General features: G+C 41.6%; 2 protein-coding genes across 19 annotated transcripts in view; one reads left to right on the top strand and one right to left on the bottom strand.

The window, feature by feature from the left end:
- Positions 1 to 11,451, top strand: part of RAPH1 (Ras association (RalGDS/AF-6) and pleckstrin homology domains 1) — a 96,970-nt gene extending 85,519 nt beyond the window's left edge. Inside the window, 3 exon segments of the mRNA XM_021075323.1 lie at positions 1,113 to 1,255; positions 3,824 to 4,340; positions 4,343 to 11,451. Of these exon segments, the coding sequence (XP_020930982.1) occupies positions 1,113 to 1,255; positions 3,824 to 4,340; positions 4,343 to 5,847 (2,165 nt within the window). The 3' untranslated portion in view covers positions 5,848 to 11,451.
- ABI2 (abl interactor 2) overlaps positions 8,388 to 20,566 on the bottom strand; it is a 127,263-nt gene continuing 115,084 nt past the window's right edge. For 11 of the 18 annotated variants that reach the window (XM_021075337.1, XM_021075325.1, XM_021075335.1 and 8 more), the window contains one exon: positions 8,388 to 16,662. In XM_021075337.1, coding sequence (XP_020930996.1) covers positions 16,487 to 16,662 — 176 coding nt within the window. In that variant the 3' untranslated portion in view covers positions 8,388 to 16,486. The remainder of the gene's footprint in view (positions 16,663 to 20,566) is intronic. The other 7 variants (XM_021075327.1, XM_021075329.1, XM_021075326.1 and 4 more) reach the window with 3 other exon arrangements.

Here is a 20,566-nt window from a genome sequence, read left to right as displayed (position 1 = left end):
TTATTTTATGAAGTGGTATAGTGCCTTTTCCTACTCCAGCATCATCCGTTTGTATACATTTTGTTAAGTATTAGACTTTTTAATGTAAATTGTAAAATTCATTCATGCTGAAGAGAGCTCAAGAAGTCACGTGATCTAGCCTCCTGTCTTACAGGCTGTTGTTCTAGATACTAAGTAGATGAAGGAAGTAGGTTTATCCTATATTTGCTTTTATTTTTACTCTGAGGATATTGTCTTAACTTTATCCAAAGGAGTTTGTGGCTGTTATCTTTGCAAACTTTGATTAACTTGGCTGGACTTGCCTAATATTGTAATCTAACAATTTCCACTTCTCACAGAGTAATTGGATGAGATTAGCTTGAACATCTGAGTCTCCACCACATGCCAGGCATTGGGCTAGGTGCTTCTGCAAGGTTATCTCACCTGACCTGGAGTCCAGTGAAATAATCTTTCCAGTTCCCTCACATGGATATCAGTCAGATTACACTGATATCCTTGGCCATTCCCAGCTCCCTTGAAGATGTCTTTATGCCCTTCTGGAAACCAGGCCATAGAACAGCTGATGCCTTGTGGTGCCAGTACCTGAATCCCTAGGAAACATACCTTTTGCTTGGAGGTCAGATTCTCAGTATTATTTATTGCTGGGAAAAAGGAAGTAATCCTCATGTATAGATCTGAATTTGTAAGTGAGAAGTCTCTGAGATGGCCTAGAGCCAGGGGTATATAAAAAGATTGATTGTTAATGTAATGAAGATATGATTGACAAAAATTCACTCAGATTGATGGTTCATTAATTCTCTTACTTGCTAGGAGTTCTTATAAGACAGATTGTTAGGATACCAATAATGTCATAGGAACCTTTTATTGTAATGGTTAGTCTCTCATGGTGAACTGTTGAAAAAGAATCGAGATTTCCTATTCACCCCAGCACAAGACAAGTTTTCTGCTGGAAAACACGGGCTGTGTTTGTGTGAAATAAGTCCAGTGAGAGTAATTTGCTGCCATTCTGCATTCATTGCCTGTGGTCCTGAGTGAAAGATTATCTAAACGTACACATTTCATATTGTCACAGTACTGATCTAGTCTGACTTTTGAACATCTGTTTTAAACAGAGTCTCAGTCCAATCACTCCAATCAGTCTGACAGTGGAGTGTCTGACACTCAGCCGGCAGGACACATCCGCTCCCAGAGCATCGTGAGCTCTATCTTCTCCGAGGCCTGGAAGCGCGGCACGCAGCTAGAAGAGTCCAGCAAGGTAACGCGCTCGGTCAGGGCGGAGGGGAAATCTGGAGTGCTCGGGCCTGTGGCTTGTCGCTCTTTTACTCTTTTATTAGGAATCTTTCCTGGCCTTATTTCAGTATTCTTTCTTTGACTTTTCCTCAGAAATGGATATCCTTGAATTGGCTTGGATGATTTGAGATCTCTAAAAAATTAGCAATTTCTTTGGTGGATCAGAATTCTAAGAAATAACAATTTCCTCCTTTCTACCCTTAATCAGTTTGGGTGGAGCAACAACACCCTCCAGTGCCAATGCCCTAATTTTGTTCCAGAGAAGCCGCTCATGGTTAATTCCTTATTTGTCATTAATGTAATTTATTCGACTCATTACTTTATCATCTTTTCTTTTATGGCATCTCTCTGTACATCAATGAATTTTCTCAAATTAAAGTTTATGTGGAAGACTAAATTCCAATTACTCCCCTTGAGATTTTGGATCCCTGGGCCTTGCATAGAAAATTGTTCATTGACACTGAAGGACAAGAATAATTATTGGGGGACTGTTTAGAAAAAAAGAGAGGTTCTTTAGCCTGGTTGAAAGTCACCGTATCAAACTGCCTCTGATGTCCTGTGGGTGAGAATGTGTCCCAGCTATGCTCACCCTCTCAGCAGGCGAGGGCACACCTGGCCTGGCCATTTTGTTTTCACCCATTGTTATTTAATTTTTTTGTTGTTGTTCTTTTGGTTTGAAAGCCTTATACAAGTATATTCACCAATGAGAATTAAAGGGTATTTTCCCTCACTTTATTCCTTTATTTGCAAATTGGTTAAGTAACTAGACTTGAGGAAGGTGGAGGAGGCAAAAGGAGCCCCATGTGAGGGTGGAACACTTTTTTCTGAGAAATATTTGACAATTGGTTCTAATGACCTAACTTCTCGAGACACAGTTTAACTCCCTTAACAGAGGCTCAAACTTTTAAGAAATATTCCTTTTCCCTTCCCATAGTTAATCAGTTTGAATGGAGTAGCGCTCTCTGGTTCTGATATTCCATAGTTTTGGAGAAGTGTTGTGGAGAAGCAGGGTTTATACAACTCAGATACCTAAAGAAAAGTCCTTTACCTTTCTAAACTTTTAATGGTGTTATCCATGTGCATTTTAAATTGTATAACTACCCAAATATTACAAGGAAGGCCAAGGAAAGCCGAGGTCCAAATGGTCTGTGTCAAAGCAGTGTAGTCCGTCACAGCACATAGTTTCAGCAAGAGCACAAACCCTGCCATACAGCAGTGACAATGTGTTTGAGTCTTGATCCCCTGTGTGTTTCTTCTCCTGTTACCTCAGTCTCAGGTGCCAAATGAGAAGGCCAGCACAGCTAAGGTCTGCACCCCTGCAGCAGCCAAGACAGGGTCAAGTTAAGGTCGGGGGCTGTTCTTTGGAAACACATTAACCTGGGTGACTCTCTGTAACCAAATCTTGCAAACTAATGCTTTTACTTTGAAGTGCAGTTATTAAAGGAATATGTGAGTGTTCTGATGGGCATTAGAACTCAGCCATGTAATGAGCCTTCTAGTCTACTAACCAGCTTATTCTCAATGCTGATTAGCTGTCATTCAGAATTGGAAACAAATGGTTTACCTTAGATCCTAGCAGTTCGTTCGAAGAGCCTACAAGATGTACCCAAAGTTATTTCGAGAAGGGTCCTTCCTTTGCTCTTTCAGAAATACTCGGACCACATTCATGCATGAGTCTTCCATGAAATGAATGACCAAATATCATTTGGGCAGTGCCAAGAGGTGCCCAGGTGGCTGGTCAGCAAGTTGTGGGCAAACTCTAGCTCTTATTACTTGATACATTTCCTTTGCTCTAGTTTCCTCTCATTTTCTTCTGGCTTTTTCTGTGTGATATTTTTATGATCTTTTGCTGTAATGTTTATAAAGCATTTCTTTATGTATTTTCCAGTAAAACAAATGTAAAGAATATCCCCCCTTTACCTGCATTGCTGGACTTCTGTGCATGTTGGATGCAAGTGTCTCACACGAACACGAGTGTGTGTGTCAAGCTCATTCATTCCTGTGTGACTGTGCACGCCTGCTGAACATTCTCATACTCTCACGTGTCCGCTCACTAGCATCAAAAAGCCATCCTCATTCTTCAAGAGGCCCTCCACCAGCACTCCTAAACCCCGCTATGGCATCTGCTTGATGTGGGTGCAGTCCTGGACTGAAGGTGAACTCCAGCCATCACATCTCCCATTGCCAGAGTCCCTGTCACCAAGGGCTCCCATTGGGAGCAGGGTGTGTGAAACCCAGGATCAGAAATCAGACAGCCCGTCACCACTCAGACAGCTTTTGCAGCAGGAAATTCTCCCCAGGTTGTTAGGCAGTCTAGCCATTTGAGAGAATTAAGTAAAAATTTCCTATGCCCTTATTGCCGAGGGAGTTAGATTTTAGCCTTCCTGACACTGTCCGTCTTAATGATCACCAACTGCTGCATCCTTTCATGCATGTCTCTTGATTCCTTGCTTTTAGTTTGACAGTCAAAGCTTACCTCTGTAACTGTTTTGTTGTGTTTTCTCTCTCCCAACCTCTTTTATACTCCTTTTAGGCCAGAATGGAATCTATGAATCGACCTTACACTTCACTCATGCCCCCTTTATCCCCACAGCCTAAGCTGGTCACCCCCTACACTGCCTCACAGCCTTCCCCGCCTCTGCCGCCCCCGCCCCCGCCCCCACCGCCTCCCCCCCCTCCTCCCCCGCCGCCACCCCCTCCCCTGCCCAGCCAGTCTGCACCTTCTGCGGGCTCTGCAGCCACAATGTTCGTTAAGTACAGCACAATAACCAGGCTGCAGAACGCCTCCCAGCATTCAGGACCCCTGTTTAAGCCTCCATCATCAGTGATGCAGCCTCTGTCTTCGACCTCACAGTCAGGAAAGCCTCAAATCCTGGTGCCCCCTAATGGAGTCGTTCCCCCACCGCCTCCCCCTCCCCCACCTCCCACCCCCGGCTCAGCTATGGCCCAGCTCAAACCCGCCCCCTGCCCCCCCTCCCTTCCGCAGTTCAGCCCCCCACCTCCTCCACTGAAGATCCATCACGTTCAGCATGTCACACAAGCAGCGCCTCCGCCCCCCCACCTCCTCCGGTCCCTGCACCCCTCCCTCCTCAGGCCCCCCCCAAACCGCTTGTGACCTTGCCCCCACCAGCCAGCACCAAGACTGTGCCACCCGCTGTGACACAAGCTCTGCCACCTACGCCTACTCCTCCACTACCCCCAGCAAAAAAGCAGTCAGCTTTTCCCGTTGCTCACATTCCACCCTCTCCCCCTGCTCCTCCTGGTCCAGTCCCCCCACCCACCTTACCCAAGCAGCAGAACCTCTGTGTAAAGCCACCTCCCTCTCCGCTGTCTCCCGTGCCCTCGGTGGTGAAGCAGATAGCCAGCCAGTTTCCGCCCCCTCCCACCCCTCCACCCGCGGAGGCGCCGCCCTTAAAGCCCGCCTCTGCCGCGGCAGGCGCCCCGCAGTCCCCCCCTGCTGTCAAAGCAAAACCCAAGTGGCAGCCCAGCTCTCTCCCTGCCCCGTCTCCGGACTTTCCCCCACCTCCTCCCGAGAGCAGCTTGGGGTTTCCTCCGCCGCCACCGCCACCTGCGGCCCCGGCCCCGGCCCCGCCGCCACCGCCACCGCCACCGCCGGCCACACCCACACCCGCAGCTGCTCCTGCCCCTGACAAAAGCGGATCTCCCGGCAAAAAGACCAGTAAGACCTCCAGCCCCGGGGGAAAGAAACCGCCCCCGACCCCACAGCGCAACTCCAGCATTAAGTCCAGCAGTTGTGCCGAGCACCCTGAGCCCAAGAGACCCTCGGTAGACAGCCTAGTCAGCAAGTTTGCAGCGCCAGCAGAACCCTCGGGATCTCCCAGCAAGGAGACTCCATCGCCTCCTGCAGCGCCCCCCAAACCCGGAAAACTCAATCTTGCCGGAGTTCACCTTCCAGGAGTTCTCCAGCCAGGGTGTGTGTCTGCAAGAGCTTCGGTTCTGAGTGGGCGTGGCAAGGACTCTGTGGTCGAATTTCCCTCTCCTCCCTCGGATTCTGACTTCCCACCGCCGCCTCCTGAAATAGAGCTGCCTATGCCCCCGGTGGAGATCCCAGCAGTGTTCTCGGGAGGCACCTCCCCGAAGGTGGCTGTGGTTAACCCGCAACCGCAGCCCTGGTCCAAAACATCGGTGAAGAAGGCCCCTCCGCCCACACGACCCAAACGGAACGATAGCACCCGCCTCACGCAAGCCGAGGTCTCAGAGCAGCCAACGACGGCCACGGTTGTGCCACAAGTGCCCACCTCTCCCAAATCCAGCCTTAGTGTCCAGCCTGGATTCCTGGCTGACCTCAACAGGACCCTGCAGCGGAAGTCCATCACCCGGCACGGCTCGCTCTCCTCCTCGCGCGTGTCCAGAGCAGAACCCACAGCCACCATGGATGATATGGCCTTGCCCCCGCCGCCCCCCGAACTGCTTTCTGACCAACAGAAAGCTGGTTACGGAGGCAGCCATATATCAGGCTATGCAACGTTGCGGAGAGGCCCGCCTCCCGCTCCCCCCAAGAGAGACCAGAACACCAAGCTCTCAAGAGATTGGTAGCCACCATAGGTCTTTATTTTCATGGGATCTGTAATCAGTTCTACAATCAGCTCACTTGCTCATTTATGAATTCAGGTGTTTAGAGCCTCCTGGTGTAATGTTATTCAGGTAGTGTTCAGTTGTATGTGTGTGTGTACATGAGTGGGCACACACATATCTACACATATATAGATAGGTAGTGTGTGTACGTATATATATGTATACATATATGTACATATGTATATGTATATATATCGCTGAAAGTGATTCTATTTATTCTTTTTCTCTCCTAATCCGAAAATGGGTTTTGTGTATTTGGGGCACAGAGGCATGGAAGGGGGTGTGTGTCCTGTCCCTTTTGATTTCTGTTGTCTATCATGTGGATTGGACCAAAAACTTCTGACTTCAGAAGATGTTTTATAAATGTCCATGTGCGGCCTATCTGTGCATGTTGTGTATTATATATTAAGGATAGTTGTATAAATGTGCTATTTCTCAGTTTGAGAAGACAACCAGAATGTTTGGTATATCTACGGGGTTTTTGTGTTTGTTTTTTTCCCCAGTTGGCTGAAGTTGGAATTGCTTGACTGACATTTCATTACTATATATAAAGGGGCACTTTAAATCAGGAAAACCTCTCAGCTTCATTGAACGGGTAATAGTACAGTATGGGGAAATTTTCACGGATACTATCTGTATGTGGTTGTGCATAGAAAGTAAATATATGGTGTAACTAAACCATTCTAATTGCAGTCCTGTTGCAATGATCCCACCCAAATCTAGGCTGTGTTCTGTCACAGGTAAGCTCTTCGCCTATGATACATGGATAATTTAGTACTATAATCTTGGATAGTTCTTTTTGTACTGTTGGAATCCTTTTCACCAAGTTTGACTTCATGATTCTTGCTTTGATTTATTGTAAGAGAATATCCAACATGATACCCTTGGAATGCTCTGTCCCAGTGTCTTTGGGTCACCAGTTACCTCCTTAAAGCGTGCGCTCTAGGTAGATGTTATTAGCTATCTGTAGACAATTGCTATATCAAATACACACATCCCTTGTCCAGTATGTTGCATCGTTATGAAAAACAATATCACCTTCTGAAATGCATCTTTTTTGTGTATTGCTCTCTAGAAGGATGGGTGATTAGAAAAGAGAACAAAACTGGCCCCTGCGCAGCTGTCATTAATCAGCTTGTATGTGGCTAGAAATGTGAAATACCAAGAATTCATTTTTAAGTGCGGGACTGTCAGGGAGGGAGGAAGGGGAAAAAAATGAATTTTTTGATGACTTCATCCATAGCTTACTGGAGCACAGCAGGGTCCTGCTTGTTGTAGCCTGGTGTAGAGATGTGTCCAGGTTACCAGGTGTTCTGATGGAGCTGTGTAGTCCAAGTACTCTAAGTGACATGACACATACAGAGTTTGGTATAACATGCAGTCTTAGCTCTAATGGACACACTATACTTACACGCTTTTTTTTTTTCTGCGAATTTTCCTTGGTATATGAGAGAAATGTCTACTGTCTCATCAATTTGTGGTGATAAATTTATCATTAGGAATAGAATCCAATCTCAGAGCTGCTCTTAAACCAGAGAAAACTAGCCTCCCCAGCAGGGATAAATGAGCACACCTTGTGACATGCCTGTGCCTGTTGTGAATAGGAATCACTGGTGCAAACTGCAAAAATCTTTGACACTGCCTCATAAGGAAAAATTGATGCCAATACAGTGGGGCAGAGATAGTATATAATTCAAGAATAAGCAGAGGTTGTACAATGTACACAGGATTTCCCTGTAACCCACTCTCCAACAGAGTAAGCCCTGCCCCCACTGACACATCTCTAGGATGTGACAACATACTCATGTTATAGAGCAGTAAGAACATACACCATAGTGCATTTGTTAAAGTCCTACTTCTTTAAAAGATACTTCTGGATTTTTTTCAGTTGTTCACAAAGTTTTCTGTGCTTGATATTTTTATGCTTATGAAGTGACCTTTTAACACATCTGCATTGTTAATTTAAGCATGCATAACAGCAGTTTGGATAACATTTGAGTACAGATTGCCAAGCTCCATTGTGACTCACAAGTGAAGTGCTTTCCCAGTCTTTTCTGCCTGCAGCTTTCTAGTCTAAGGATCACCCTTATTTGTGGGGTAAAGAGTTATTACTATGAATCCAATGATAAAAAAGAATTCATCACTAGGTTTTTTTTTTTTTTGTGGTGGTAGTCTTTTTTATATGAAGGTGGACAACTTCAACTTTCCCTGAGGGAAAAAACACAGTAATGTGCCCTCAATCTTCCTTTATTCCTGATTTGAGCCCTAAGATGTAGCTTTTTTTTTTCTCCAGCGTGGGATTTCCCGAGGCTTTTGGCTTATGTCAGTTCCAGTGATAGCCATCAGTTCCAGTGGTAACCATCCTGCACTGATGCTTCTACTGTCTCATTTTCCTGAAAGAGCAGACATCCTTTAGAACACCAGGGACACCAAGGAGAGGACAGGGCCAGAGGAAGAAGAGTATCATTTTTACCAGAATCCAGGGGCTTGACTGACAGCAACCTGTTTCCCTTTCTATTTCTCCAAAGACAGAAAAGGCTAAAAATCAACTTTTTTCCCCTTCATATGAAACAACTGAATCTAAAGAACTAAAATGATACTTCAGATACACTGCTAGTGTTTTACTGTCTAATGGGTTTTTTAATTTGGATTTTTGTTGGGATGTGGTTTTTGGGGGGGGGGATTTTTGGAGACTACCCTTATTTTTGTACTGTTGTTCTTTGGTGTGTTCAAGGAAAACACTTCCTGCCAGACGACACTAGTACTGTGCCTTCTTTCACTGCCTTCTGCTCAGCAGCTCTAACTCAGCAGTGCTTCTTCAGGTCACAGAAGAAAACCCTGTTAGTTGGCTTGGCTTTACCAAAAACTGAACAGCATGGATGAGCTCATCCTGCTATCGAGGGCAGTGCAAACAGGTGCCTGTTAGAGCTAGTGACTTGTTAATTAGCTAAAACCTTAATTTTTACCACACAATTTCAAAATTGAATCAACCTATGCTTAAAAGTTTTGGCACCAATTCTGAAGGGCAGCAGAGCCTATTCTTTTAATAATACAGTCTACCTGGTTCATAATATGAATGTTAGATCTTTCTGTATTAAAGCTTGGCTTTCACTGGTCAAATACACTTTTTCCCTCTTAGCTGCTATAGTTCTCTCGGGAAAAGTGAATATTCTTAAGGTTTACAGGTACCCACTGAACTGTAAATTGGTTTTTTTAAATTATTATTTCTGGGGCTTTTTAAGGTGAGAAAGTTTACTGACTCTTCAGAAAAGTTAGATGAAACAGTTTTCATCAGAACCCATCTCAAAGTAATGCAGACGGGCTGATGTTTTCAGTCTCTAAAATCAAGGTGCTCCTGCCCACTGACAGCATATCCTGTTAGGTGAGGGCTGTGAACTGTCTTGGAAGTCCTCTGTGTAAGTTTACTTGCCACTGAAAATAATCCTGAGTTTATCAAGACAGTCTAAACAGAATTGGAGGATCATGAATAGTTAACTCCAACAGAGTGACAACTCTGAGGTCAAAGTTACTAGGAACTGTGCATCCAACTAAGAGTTTCAGGAGCTGGAAGACTACAGTGGCTACTAAGCTTATGTCAAGAGTATAAGGTTATGAGTAGCCTGAAAAAACCTTCAGGTAATGGTGTGATTGCTTTGATTTCACTAACAGGCCACCAACAGAACCCTTTGTCACTTATTTTTCCTTTGTCTAGTTTTGTACATTATTATAACCAAACTTTTCCATATAGTTCTCATATAGTTAGCTTCAGAGCTAACAAATTATAACTGATGTCACCTCACAGACTTAAGTTTAGACCAGTTAAGTTTGTATGACCCAGTGTGATTAGAGATATAATGACTTGCTTTAAATAAAACAGGTTTGGTAACTTGAATTTATACACTTGATAAGAAGAGGACCTCTATCTCTAAAAAAAATCACTTTAGGTTGCAAATACACTTGGAGTTTTGTTTTATACACTTTAGATCATTTGCATAAAGTAGGTTATCCCTGAACATGAATAAGTAGGTTATTCATATTGTTAGGAATATGTGACCACCCACAAAGTTGAGATTTGAACCTCGGAGAGATACAAGTAGTACAAAATTAAGTATCTCGGTATCTTTTAAGATTTATTTTCCTTTAAATAAATAGGAAATTATTCAAAGAACACTGCTACCCCTTTTACCAGTCTCCCTCACACTAAACAAGTGTTCTTAATTGTGCCCTTGGAAGGTTTATATATAAAAGAAATCTGAAATTTAGCTGCAGAATTAACCTGCTAAATAAAAATAAGCGAAACACCATATACTTGATAAGCACTTGAAGGAAATAATCTCCAATTGGTTTGCTCTTTGCTTGTTAAAGTAATAGCCCATTTAGAAGAGAAAACAATATCTGCTATAATCCCCAGTGCCTTGAACTCTTTTGGAGGAACAGCATAAAGAAAAAATCCAACAAGCAAACTTTGAGGTGCTAATGAAAGAGAAGGAAGGTGGTTTTAGTTTGTGCAGAAAAAGATAAAGTGACTGTCTCACAAGAGATGGCTTCATCTACCTAAACGAGGTTAGGCTGCTTTCTACCAAAGACATTTAGGGAAGTGAGTCTAGTCAGGGTGATGGTGGATACTGCTTATTTAAAAGATGGTCAGGTTCAGAAGTGAGTGTGTGGATCATGGATGGCTATTAATACCAAGCTCATAGTTGTTGAAGCCTCAACCTCTTAGGCAGAACATGCTTGCGGCACTTAAAAAAAAGATCTGCATTTTGGGACTTGTCCATTGTTTAAGTTTATTGTAACCTAATACCAAAAACTGCCATTTTTCTTGATTATCACCTCCTGTATTTGTCTCTACTTGTAAATAATCCCTCCTAGAAAATAAGCATTAACTGGAATGTTTCAAATGATTTTGTGTATTATCAGCCACTAGTAAACTCCTTTTATAGAAATGTACATTTGAAATATTAGCTTGTGCTCAATGTTGTAAAAACATTGTTTACTGTTTTAAAGAAAAATTGCACACTATACTTAACTGGGATTGCTCCCGCTCTTCCTAGTTCTTAAAAAAATGGAGCAAAGGCTCACATTGACATCTAGGCTATGGGAGCTTTGCCATAAATAAATAGATACAATGTAGGATATACCTTTTTAAAGCATGGAAAAGAAAGCAAAATGAACTGCATTTTAAAGTACTGGATAGAGGACAATTATTCAAATAATTATGCACAGCTCGGTAAAGATGAAGTTAATGGTTTTTCTTTCAGTTTTGTTGCTGTTTTCTTCTGCTTAAATGTACTCTCATTTCATTATGTGCCTTGCTCCCTGATTGTGCAAACCTATATATATATATAGATGTATATATACGAGAGATATATTCAGTACTACTGATGTTTTTGTTCTACTGCTGGATTAAGTTATTTTCCAAGTTACTCTTGCCAGTTACTGTCAGTAAACTATTGTAATGGCTTAGGACAGTAGTCATACAGTCAGTGTAATTTTTCAGCTATGTGTTTTCATTATGTCAGCTTACACAGTCCTTAATAAAAATACATAGATTTCATTTAAACACTGGGGCTGTACTTGACTGTTTGTGAATCGGCACCACTAAGAAAGAACCTGGTCTTATGTTGGGATAACGCAAAGCAGACTGTGCAACACGCACATGAAGTGTGAAGGTAAATTACAAGTTAATGTGTTCAACTGGTTAACCTTTTTTTTCTTTAAAAATACAGCTAGGTACAAACATGGAAACTTTCTGGTACAAGGCCTTGGTATCATAATCATGTGTTGTGGTGCCAGGTCAGGGTCTGTACAAATGTGGATTCAAATGTATCTACAAACTGTTATTGACCAAACTAGGGCAAAAAAGAACAGAAGCTCTTTTTACATGAGAACTGTATATATTTAGTGGAAAGTGATCCAAACCTTGGGTTCGCTTACAGCAAAAACAGGGATAGAAACTAATTATTTAGAGCAAAAGGGAAGGATTCTGACACTTAAAACTTATCACCTTAGAAAAGAGGTTACTTGCAGGAATACATTCACGAGGCACTTGGCTGTACTTTGTAGGATTTTATTTAGGTCAGGTTCTTAGTACACAGCAACAATTAATTCCAAATACAATTTCAAAATTAAAATGTCAGTGTTCCCCACTCATCTGGAGGTGGTTTAATGGCACACACAAGCAACATCACTGGCAACAGATTGCTCCCTCGAGTTTTCCTACATGGTTTCTACTCAAGTCATAATATCAACTCTCCCTCCAGGAGCTAAAAGTACACCTGGCCAGATCACAAATTGTTTACGTTCTTTTTTGTAAACCATTCTGTTGTTAAGAAAAAGATGCATGGACACAAAATATGATAAAAACTGCTTTTCCATAGAATTCTGAAGTTGCAAAAGACGGTTCCATTTTAATGTGAAAATAAGCTTTTTGTCTGGTTTTCCTGGATTTTTTTACAAAAAAAAAAACAACCCTCAAGATATTTAGCAAGGATCATTTATACACAGCTAGGCCCTATCATTTGTCAATTTTTTAAAAAAGAATTATGAGATCCATAAGCATAAAATAAACTTAAGGTAATGAATGAGTGCAATGCCTCTGTTTAAGAACTGTTTTCTAAGGCTCTCGAATAAGGCTGGGCTGGGCTCCTTCCAGTGCTGAGACACTAACATTTTAGCTACATACACCTTACGGAAAAGACCCTTTGTACTGAGTGTAGTTTTAGAAGGGTTATTAGGAAGATTATTTTCACTAATTAAGGCTGCACTTAATACACTCCTTTTAACAATACTTTGGATGGTATATGTCGAGACATAGCATATCTTTTCAAGTATCTTCCTAAAGATGTCAAGTAGAACTCTTATTAAAGAAACATACGGCACAATTAAGACAGTTGTAAAAAGAGTACCAGGCATTGAGTCAGTAATTCTACTGTTGTTAACCAGGTGTTACCTGAATTGAAACATCTAAAACCCCATCAGTAAAATGAGACTGAACTAAAAATCTCATCTAGCTCTCAAATACTGTGATTCTAAGTAAATCATGTGAGGGAAATCATCACCTTAACACTGATCAGGAGTTTCTGGCCAAAGAAGTTCAGAAGTGATTCAGATTCCTCCCCCACCCCTGGCCCTTTTCTTTTTTAAAGTGGCTGGCTGTACCCAGGGCATGTTGAAGTTCCCAGTCCAGGGACTGAATCCTGGCCGCTACCCACACCACAGCTGCAGCCATGACGGACCCTTTAACCCACTGCACCAGGACAGGGGTCAGGCACAAGCTGCCACAGTCAGATTCTTAATCCACTGCGCCAAGGTGTTAACTCCCAAATCCTTATTCTTTTCCAAGACTTGGCTACAACTTGCTAATTCCTCTATCAAACACTTTTTGAGGGGAGAGATGGCCTTTGGAAGAGGCCATGTCTCTCCGCTGAAGAGAAAATGTAGGTTTTTTTTAAAAAAAATGAATAATTCTTAATGCAGAAACTGGTCACCTGCTAAAAGAAAACACAAAAGGATAAAAGCAAACTACTGTAATTTTGATGCCTCTCAAACAAAAATCTTCAGTAATTATCTTTAATCAACATGAGACTGCTGAGCAGCACAGCTACATTAGAGGATCTCTCTCTCTCTCGCTGGGTAATAAACAGCAGCAGGAGAATAAAAATGTCTCACCCAGTGACTTCTAGGAACACAGCAAAAGTAGTAGGCCCTTGTCAACCCTACGTGGAAATGGCAGGTGCCCCTGAAGAAGATGGAAAATACTGAATGAGACATCTTAAGGGATCATATGTATTTCAAACACAGCAGGCTGAATCTCTCAGGTCTAGACTTTACACTATTGTGGTTTTAATGTATTGCCTTGGCCATAAGGTCAACAGGAAGTATATTTTCATTTGCATCCCTATGGCCTTTCAAATCGTAATGCTTTAAAAAGAGGAGGAACAACTCCCACACACACCCCCCTTTTTTTTTTTTAAGGAAAAAGAGTAGACACAAGTGAAAAACTTCAGGAGGAAAAAAATTCCCTCTATCCTGATGAGTTGCTTACTAATCAGCAGATTTTAGACTTGGATCCTCTTTGCTACAATATTATGTAGCATGTAAGATTTCTGCATTTACTTAGAATTCCTACTACCAACCATCCTGTGGTTTATATAAAAAGATAAATGGGAAAAATTTACGATAAAGCAAATACAACCCTCACAGACTATTAATAGCATGCAATCTATGAAATAGTACATACCTTAAAGTCTCCAATGACTTTAGGCCTGGCCCATTCATTACATAGTATACTTTCAAGACAATAATATAGATTTCAAACTGTATGAAAATTTAAAATAATGCAGAAAATCCAACAGATGTTTTTAAAACAAAAAAATCACACATTAGTACTAAAAATTAAGGAGAAGTTGGCTGGCCAACTTGTAGCAGGACCCCCTTGTAGCAGGTCTTCAGTATGAAGGACTTAACTAGAGTCCTCACTGCTCCCCAATCTGGCAGGGGTCCACCAGGCACGCTGACCACCACCAACTCTGTACAGTTGTCTTCTGGGCTTCTGTAGGTGTGAGCTGTGGGAACTATTTGTTGCATTTGAAAATACCCTCTGCCTTATTAATCCACTAAGCTTTCTCAGCAAAAATCTATTTATGTAACTCTGAACATCTAATTTCAAAAGTTTCCCTTGTTTCATCAAGACTAAGAATTTAACTTCTCCAAGTGCAGTCTTGGTTGGGTCCATATTGAAGCTGAAGGCTCAGAGGACATCAGGACCACTACTTTAAAGGAAGACAGGGAACAAAGGGTGACAAGATGACCTAACAAAGCATGAAATGTAATGTGTACTGGAGGCAAATTCATAACCAAATTCAGAGTGTTGGAGGACTCTAAAAGCCAAAGAGCTAACGTGCAACGTAAGAGGAAAAAAAAAAACTGACTTTAAAAACAAAAATCTTAAAAAGGAAACACTGTATCTGGGTCTCAAGTTAAACGGTGATAAGTTTTGTGCTCTGGTAACAGATTCACAAGTGGAATATTAACTTCTGCCCACACCATCTCAACCCCCTCACACCTACTACACTTGTTCATTTTTTAGTCACGTTCCTCTCTCTGCACTACTTGTCATGTTCAAGGCCCACGTTTGAAACATACACAGCTACTGCCTCTCACCTTTCACCCAGCACTGGGAAGTCACCAGGCAAAGCTCTCTTCCGGCCAAGTCACTGGGCTGAAGGACCCACAGCAGCTTCGGCCTGTGAGCTTGTTCATCATCACAGTAGTCACCTGCTGGGCAGCAAGGCCTCCTGGATTTGTTTCATTATTTCTTATACTGATTACAGAAGAGATGACTAAAGCCATCTGCCTTCCCAACTCCACTGAATGTGAAGTTAAAATTGTGCAGATGAAAAAGAAAAATACTTGGATAAATATTTGGCCTTATACCACTTATCCCAGTATTCTTAGCCTGAAAGATAAGGTTCAAATTCTTAACCAGAGCAGCTACATCAAAGGCCAATCATACAAAATCAGGGGAATATTTACCTTTACTAAGTTAAGTGAGTGAACGACTCAGCAGTAGCTAACACTTGCCATTAGTAACATTCAGAGAGCACAGCAGCAAGCCTTTTATTCCCAGTGACTGTCGATGGACTGGAAAATAACTTCTATTATAAAAAAAAATATTTTTTTCAAAGTAGTGAAAGTATAGAAATAATTGGTCTAATCTTTAAGCTCCTACTCCTCAAAACGGCAAGGGTTCAGGATGCCCACTGAGCAGAGCACTTCTACGGTTCATGCTCTTTAGAACCTCAGGAACCTTGGTGTGCACCTACTTCAGCATGGGAAGCAGGCTACCACCCTCCACCCCTCTGGGTGCACTGCCCTCAGGGGCAATGCAGTCTCACGCAGCAGCAGCACAGCAGAACCAAACCAAACTGGCAACTGTTAACCAGTTGTTTGGAGACTCAATTCCTTATCCTCATAATCTATGAACTGAGAAACATGAAGGGATGCAAGTCAGCTCAACATTAACTGTTTGGTACACTCGAGTGCTGAGAGAATGCAGAATTTACAGTGGTGAAGAGGAAATAAGCCTTCTGAAAGAATTAGAAAAAATGGTCATGTCTGGTATTTAAATATTGGTTCCCTCCTCTTACGGCTGGAAGAAAGTATGGGGCTGGGGTCCACACCAGCCACGAGGCTAACCTTTAGCGCAGGCACTGAAGAGCATCCAATGCCAGATTCCGCAGGAGGAGAAATGCCAAGGGTGCACAGTATTCCTGAGAAAGATCCCAGATTTTTTTTCCGAATCAGTCTTAACCTGATTTGTTTTACATTGTTATACTGTTATACCTCTGATATATTCAGAAACCGTCACTTTATTTCAATCCAAATAGCTCCGCATAGTATAAGTGATGGCAAAAAGATCCATTTGTTCAAATTCAGCTTGCTTTTGTTTTAATACTGAGGGATAAACCAAAAAAATACAAGTAGTTTTTGTCATTTGAATCCTTCATTCATTTCACTGGAGGGGAATCCCCAGGGCCTTTTGATAATCTGGGAAGACCTGACTATTCCTGTGACGGAAACACATCCCTGCTGAGTTTTACTCAGAATAATGCATGATAGATTCCACATAATTCCCAGGAAAGAGCCCAGTCACTCCATTCATAACTCCCTCATACCAACCATCATCATTCTTCTTGATGACATAAATAATGGCTCCTTCCTGAAAGGACAGCTCATCTTCCTTGTCTTTTGTATAATCATAAATTGCCACAACTAGAGGGGGGGAAGAAAAAGAATATGAAAAAGAAGAATGACATTCCTAGAAAGGTAGAACCAAATAAACGAATATCCATGCATCCTTTTCTGAACTTCTGAAGCACTTCAAACACAGTGACTTTCTAAACACAGACCAAAAATCTTTTTTTTCTAATACCCAGTCCTATACAGTGGAATCCCATCTTGCGGGGTAAGATGCATAAATGGGGAGTTCCCGTCCTGGCACAGCAGAAACAAATCCGACTAGTACCCAAGAGGATGTGGGTTCAATCCCTGGCCTTGCTCAGTGGGTAAGCGATCCAGCGTTGCTGTGAGCTGTGATGCAGGATGCAGACCTGGCTCAGATCTGGCTTTGCTATGGCTGTGGCATAAGCCAGCAGCTATAGCTCCCTCCAATTTAACCCCTAGCCTGGGAACCTCCATATGCTGCAGGTGCGGCCCTAAAAAGCAAACAAAACCAAACATGCATAAATGGCAAAAAAACACATTTAGTCAAACTTACCCTTCAGAGGTCTCACTAAAGAGAAACATACAATCCTAGAATAGGGAAAAATAGCTACTTCTTCAGTTAAGCTTGTGTTAACATACCATACTGCGTAAAAACACATATCTTTAAACATTAGATATGTTAGATAAACTAGTGCAGTGAGACACACTAGGAGAGGCCAGTGAGAAAATGAGATAGACTGAGGAAGTAGCTCCTTTCTCACCCTTTCTGGAGTCTACGCCTATTCACCGACAATAGGGCTCAAATTCCCTCCAGTTGTATTGTGGGTCATGGGGATCTACTATATATATATATATATTCTTTCAAAACACATGCCGCATCATGCCACCAATTTAACACAGCCACAGCGACAGATGAAAAATGTTAAGAAAAACTGAAGACACCTGTCAATGTTCTTAGGCTTCTCATTACTTAAATAGCTTGGTAACTGAGACCTTTCAATGGTATGTAACAATCTCTGGTTCCTAAGTATTACATCTTCCTCAACAGTTAAGCTGGGATGCCCTATGACTTGCTCAAATTCACCTGAAGACTTATCTGTGTTATAAAAAAATTCTCTGTACCTTTATTATACGGCTCAGAACTTCACTTGATAAAATCTTCATCTATCCATTTTGAGACGCATATATTGACTTTGTTTCTTAGGCAACCTTAATCCTCACATAACTAAATAAAAAGAAACTAAAACGGGGACTTTTGATATAGCACAACTTGCCTCAGTTAATTTGTGTTTCTGGCCTGCTTTAGTAAAAATTAAATGGCTTTCTTAAAAACTCTGAATATTTGCCATTACAGTGATCTTGGATGCCAGAAAATAATCTAGAGGGACCCAGGAAGAGTTTAGTGTGTATTTCTTAAAATATAACCAAACACCTCAACAAATATAAGTGACATACAAGTTTAAAGAGAATATAAAATATGTAGAGTATTTCTAGTCAACCTAATATATTTCGGCTTTTTAAAAAATTGGTAACATTCTTGATGCTTAGAGAAATGCAGACTCACTGAAAAGTAATTTAGAGGAAAATATCCCCAAGTCCTGCTAATTCTTCCTTCCAAATCAAATACTCTTCTCCATCATCACAGTCACTGCCCTAATCAATACAGCAGTCTTTACACTGGAAAACACATTTCACTGGGGCTACCTGAAGATTTTCTTAGCAGTATGAGTGACAGATGATTTTACAGTTTCCTTCTAGAGGCTCAACTTTTATATATACTGCTTCCTAAATCTGATCTGCTTGAGATGATACCATTAGTCAATCATCAGTCACAAAAGTTCTCATTTCCTATCACCCTCCTGCTTACAATACAACAGTGCATTATTCTTAGGTACAGAACACTCTGGGTGCCAAAGAGACAATTCCAAATACCAGTGTGACATTAAGAGGATCACGCCTCTGACTAGCCCAATCTTGTTGTAAGTTAGGTGGCTCCCATTCTTTTGCTTTTAACAGAAGTTAAAGCAGACTTCAATGGGGTTACCAAATGACACATCATATAAAACGTGACTTTTAAAGCGTGAACATCATTTGATTTTTGGCAAATAACTCTGAAGGAGTTAAAAGAACTGAGTGACATGCTGCATGAAAAATACTTCCACTTGCATCTAATTTATGTGAACAGGATTTTCAGCACCACTTCCTCAGTTGAAGCCCTCCTCTCCTGCTTATTAGAAAGATACTCAAGTGGACTTTCCAACTCTTAGCTTTCCTTCTCTCTAGTGCACTCTACACTGTTATCAAGAATCGTCCTGAAAAAATTAAAATATAAATACATGGGAACTTATCAATAACTTGCTTAAAAATCTTCCACAATTTCCCTCTACCGTCAGATTTCCAAAAAAGAAAAAGAATTCCAAACACCTCAGCCTGGTATTTAAGGCCTCCCATCATTAATTATAATTTCCTTCCCTTCCTGAGTTCTTAGCTCACCTGCTCCCTCCCTACAATGCATGTGACACTACTCACCACACCTGTTCAACTCAGAGGAGTCCCTCTGTCTGGAGGGGCCTTCCATCTCTCTCCTCTGCCTGAGAAACTCATACTCATGATTCAAAGTACATCACATATGCCATGTGATCTGAGGAGCTTACGGGACTCCCCAGATAGAAATAATGGCACTATTAACTTTTCGACAATCATCAATGGAATACCATTCTGATTCTTAGAGACACAACGATGAATAAGACAAGGGAATGTCACAGTCTTGTGAGGACAGAAATGTTCTCTCATAAGTCACTCTAGATTTTTATACTCCTACCATGAAGTTACGTCATTGAGCTGCAAGAACACAGGAAGAGATAATGGAAGAAAGGGATATAAAATGGGCACTGACAAATAAGTCAAAGTTTGTCTCAAATAATTTGATGCTTATTAGAACAGTACAGCCAGGACTCAATCCATTCCAGGTCTGCCTGAGCTCAAGCTTATGACAATGTTAAGAATGTGGGCTCAGGGAATTCTCATTGTGGCTCAGCATGTTAAGAACCCGACATAATGTCTGTGAGGATGCGGGTCCATCCCTGGCCTTCCCCAGTGGGTTAAGGATCTCCCGTTGCCACAAGCTGTGGCATAGGCCCCAGGTGAAGCTCCAATTCAACCCCTAACCCAGGAACTTCCATATGCCACAAGTGCACCACCGAAAAAAAGAATGAGGAAAAAAAAAAATGTCGGCTTAGGAATTACGCCACCTATTTCAGATCTCAACTCTACCACTTAATGTCACAGAATATACTTAACTTTCCTAAGTTACTTTTTACTCAACTGTATAATGGGTATTATAATCATGCTAATACCTCAAAGCACTGTTACGTTAGATGTGCAAATGCACATAAATACATAGCCCAGGGCCTTGTATGTAGTAAACATTCTCTATAAATATTAGCTTCTTTTATTGTCATTAATAACTATTATGATATACTCTCTTTCCTATTAACACAAACATTTTCTGTTACATTCTGTAACAGAAAAATTATTTTGAACCTCAATTTCCGAGTTTGCAATATGGGGAGGCTAAATGCCTTACATACGTAAGAAATCTTGTATTACGCCAGGCACATAATAAATACATAAAAATATCTTTACCCAAATTAAATCAAGACAATTACATATACAAATTAAATCCACTTGAGCAGTAATGAGCAGTAATCAAGGGTTAAGATAAACCTATGCCATGGTTCTCAACCTTGGAATTATGTGAGGAATATTTTAAAATTCTGATGCCTGGGTCCCATGTCCACAGATTCTGATTTAATAGGTCTGGAAGGAAGTGCAGACATATTAAATACTTCCTAGCTGACCCTAATATGCAGGCACAGTTGAGAACCAGGTCCTAAGTCTAGTCTAAGAAAGCAAAATAAGATATTATATAACAGCCTTAACATTCATGCAC

Source organism: Sus scrofa, chromosome 15 (assembly GCF_000003025.6).
Source record: "Sus scrofa isolate TJ Tabasco breed Duroc chromosome 15, Sscrofa11.1, whole genome shotgun sequence".
In the NCBI taxonomy this organism is placed as follows: domain Eukaryota; kingdom Metazoa; phylum Chordata; class Mammalia; order Artiodactyla; family Suidae; genus Sus; species Sus scrofa.
The sequence above is the reverse complement of the archived record's forward strand: the minus strand, read 5'-3'. Positions and strand labels throughout refer to the sequence as shown.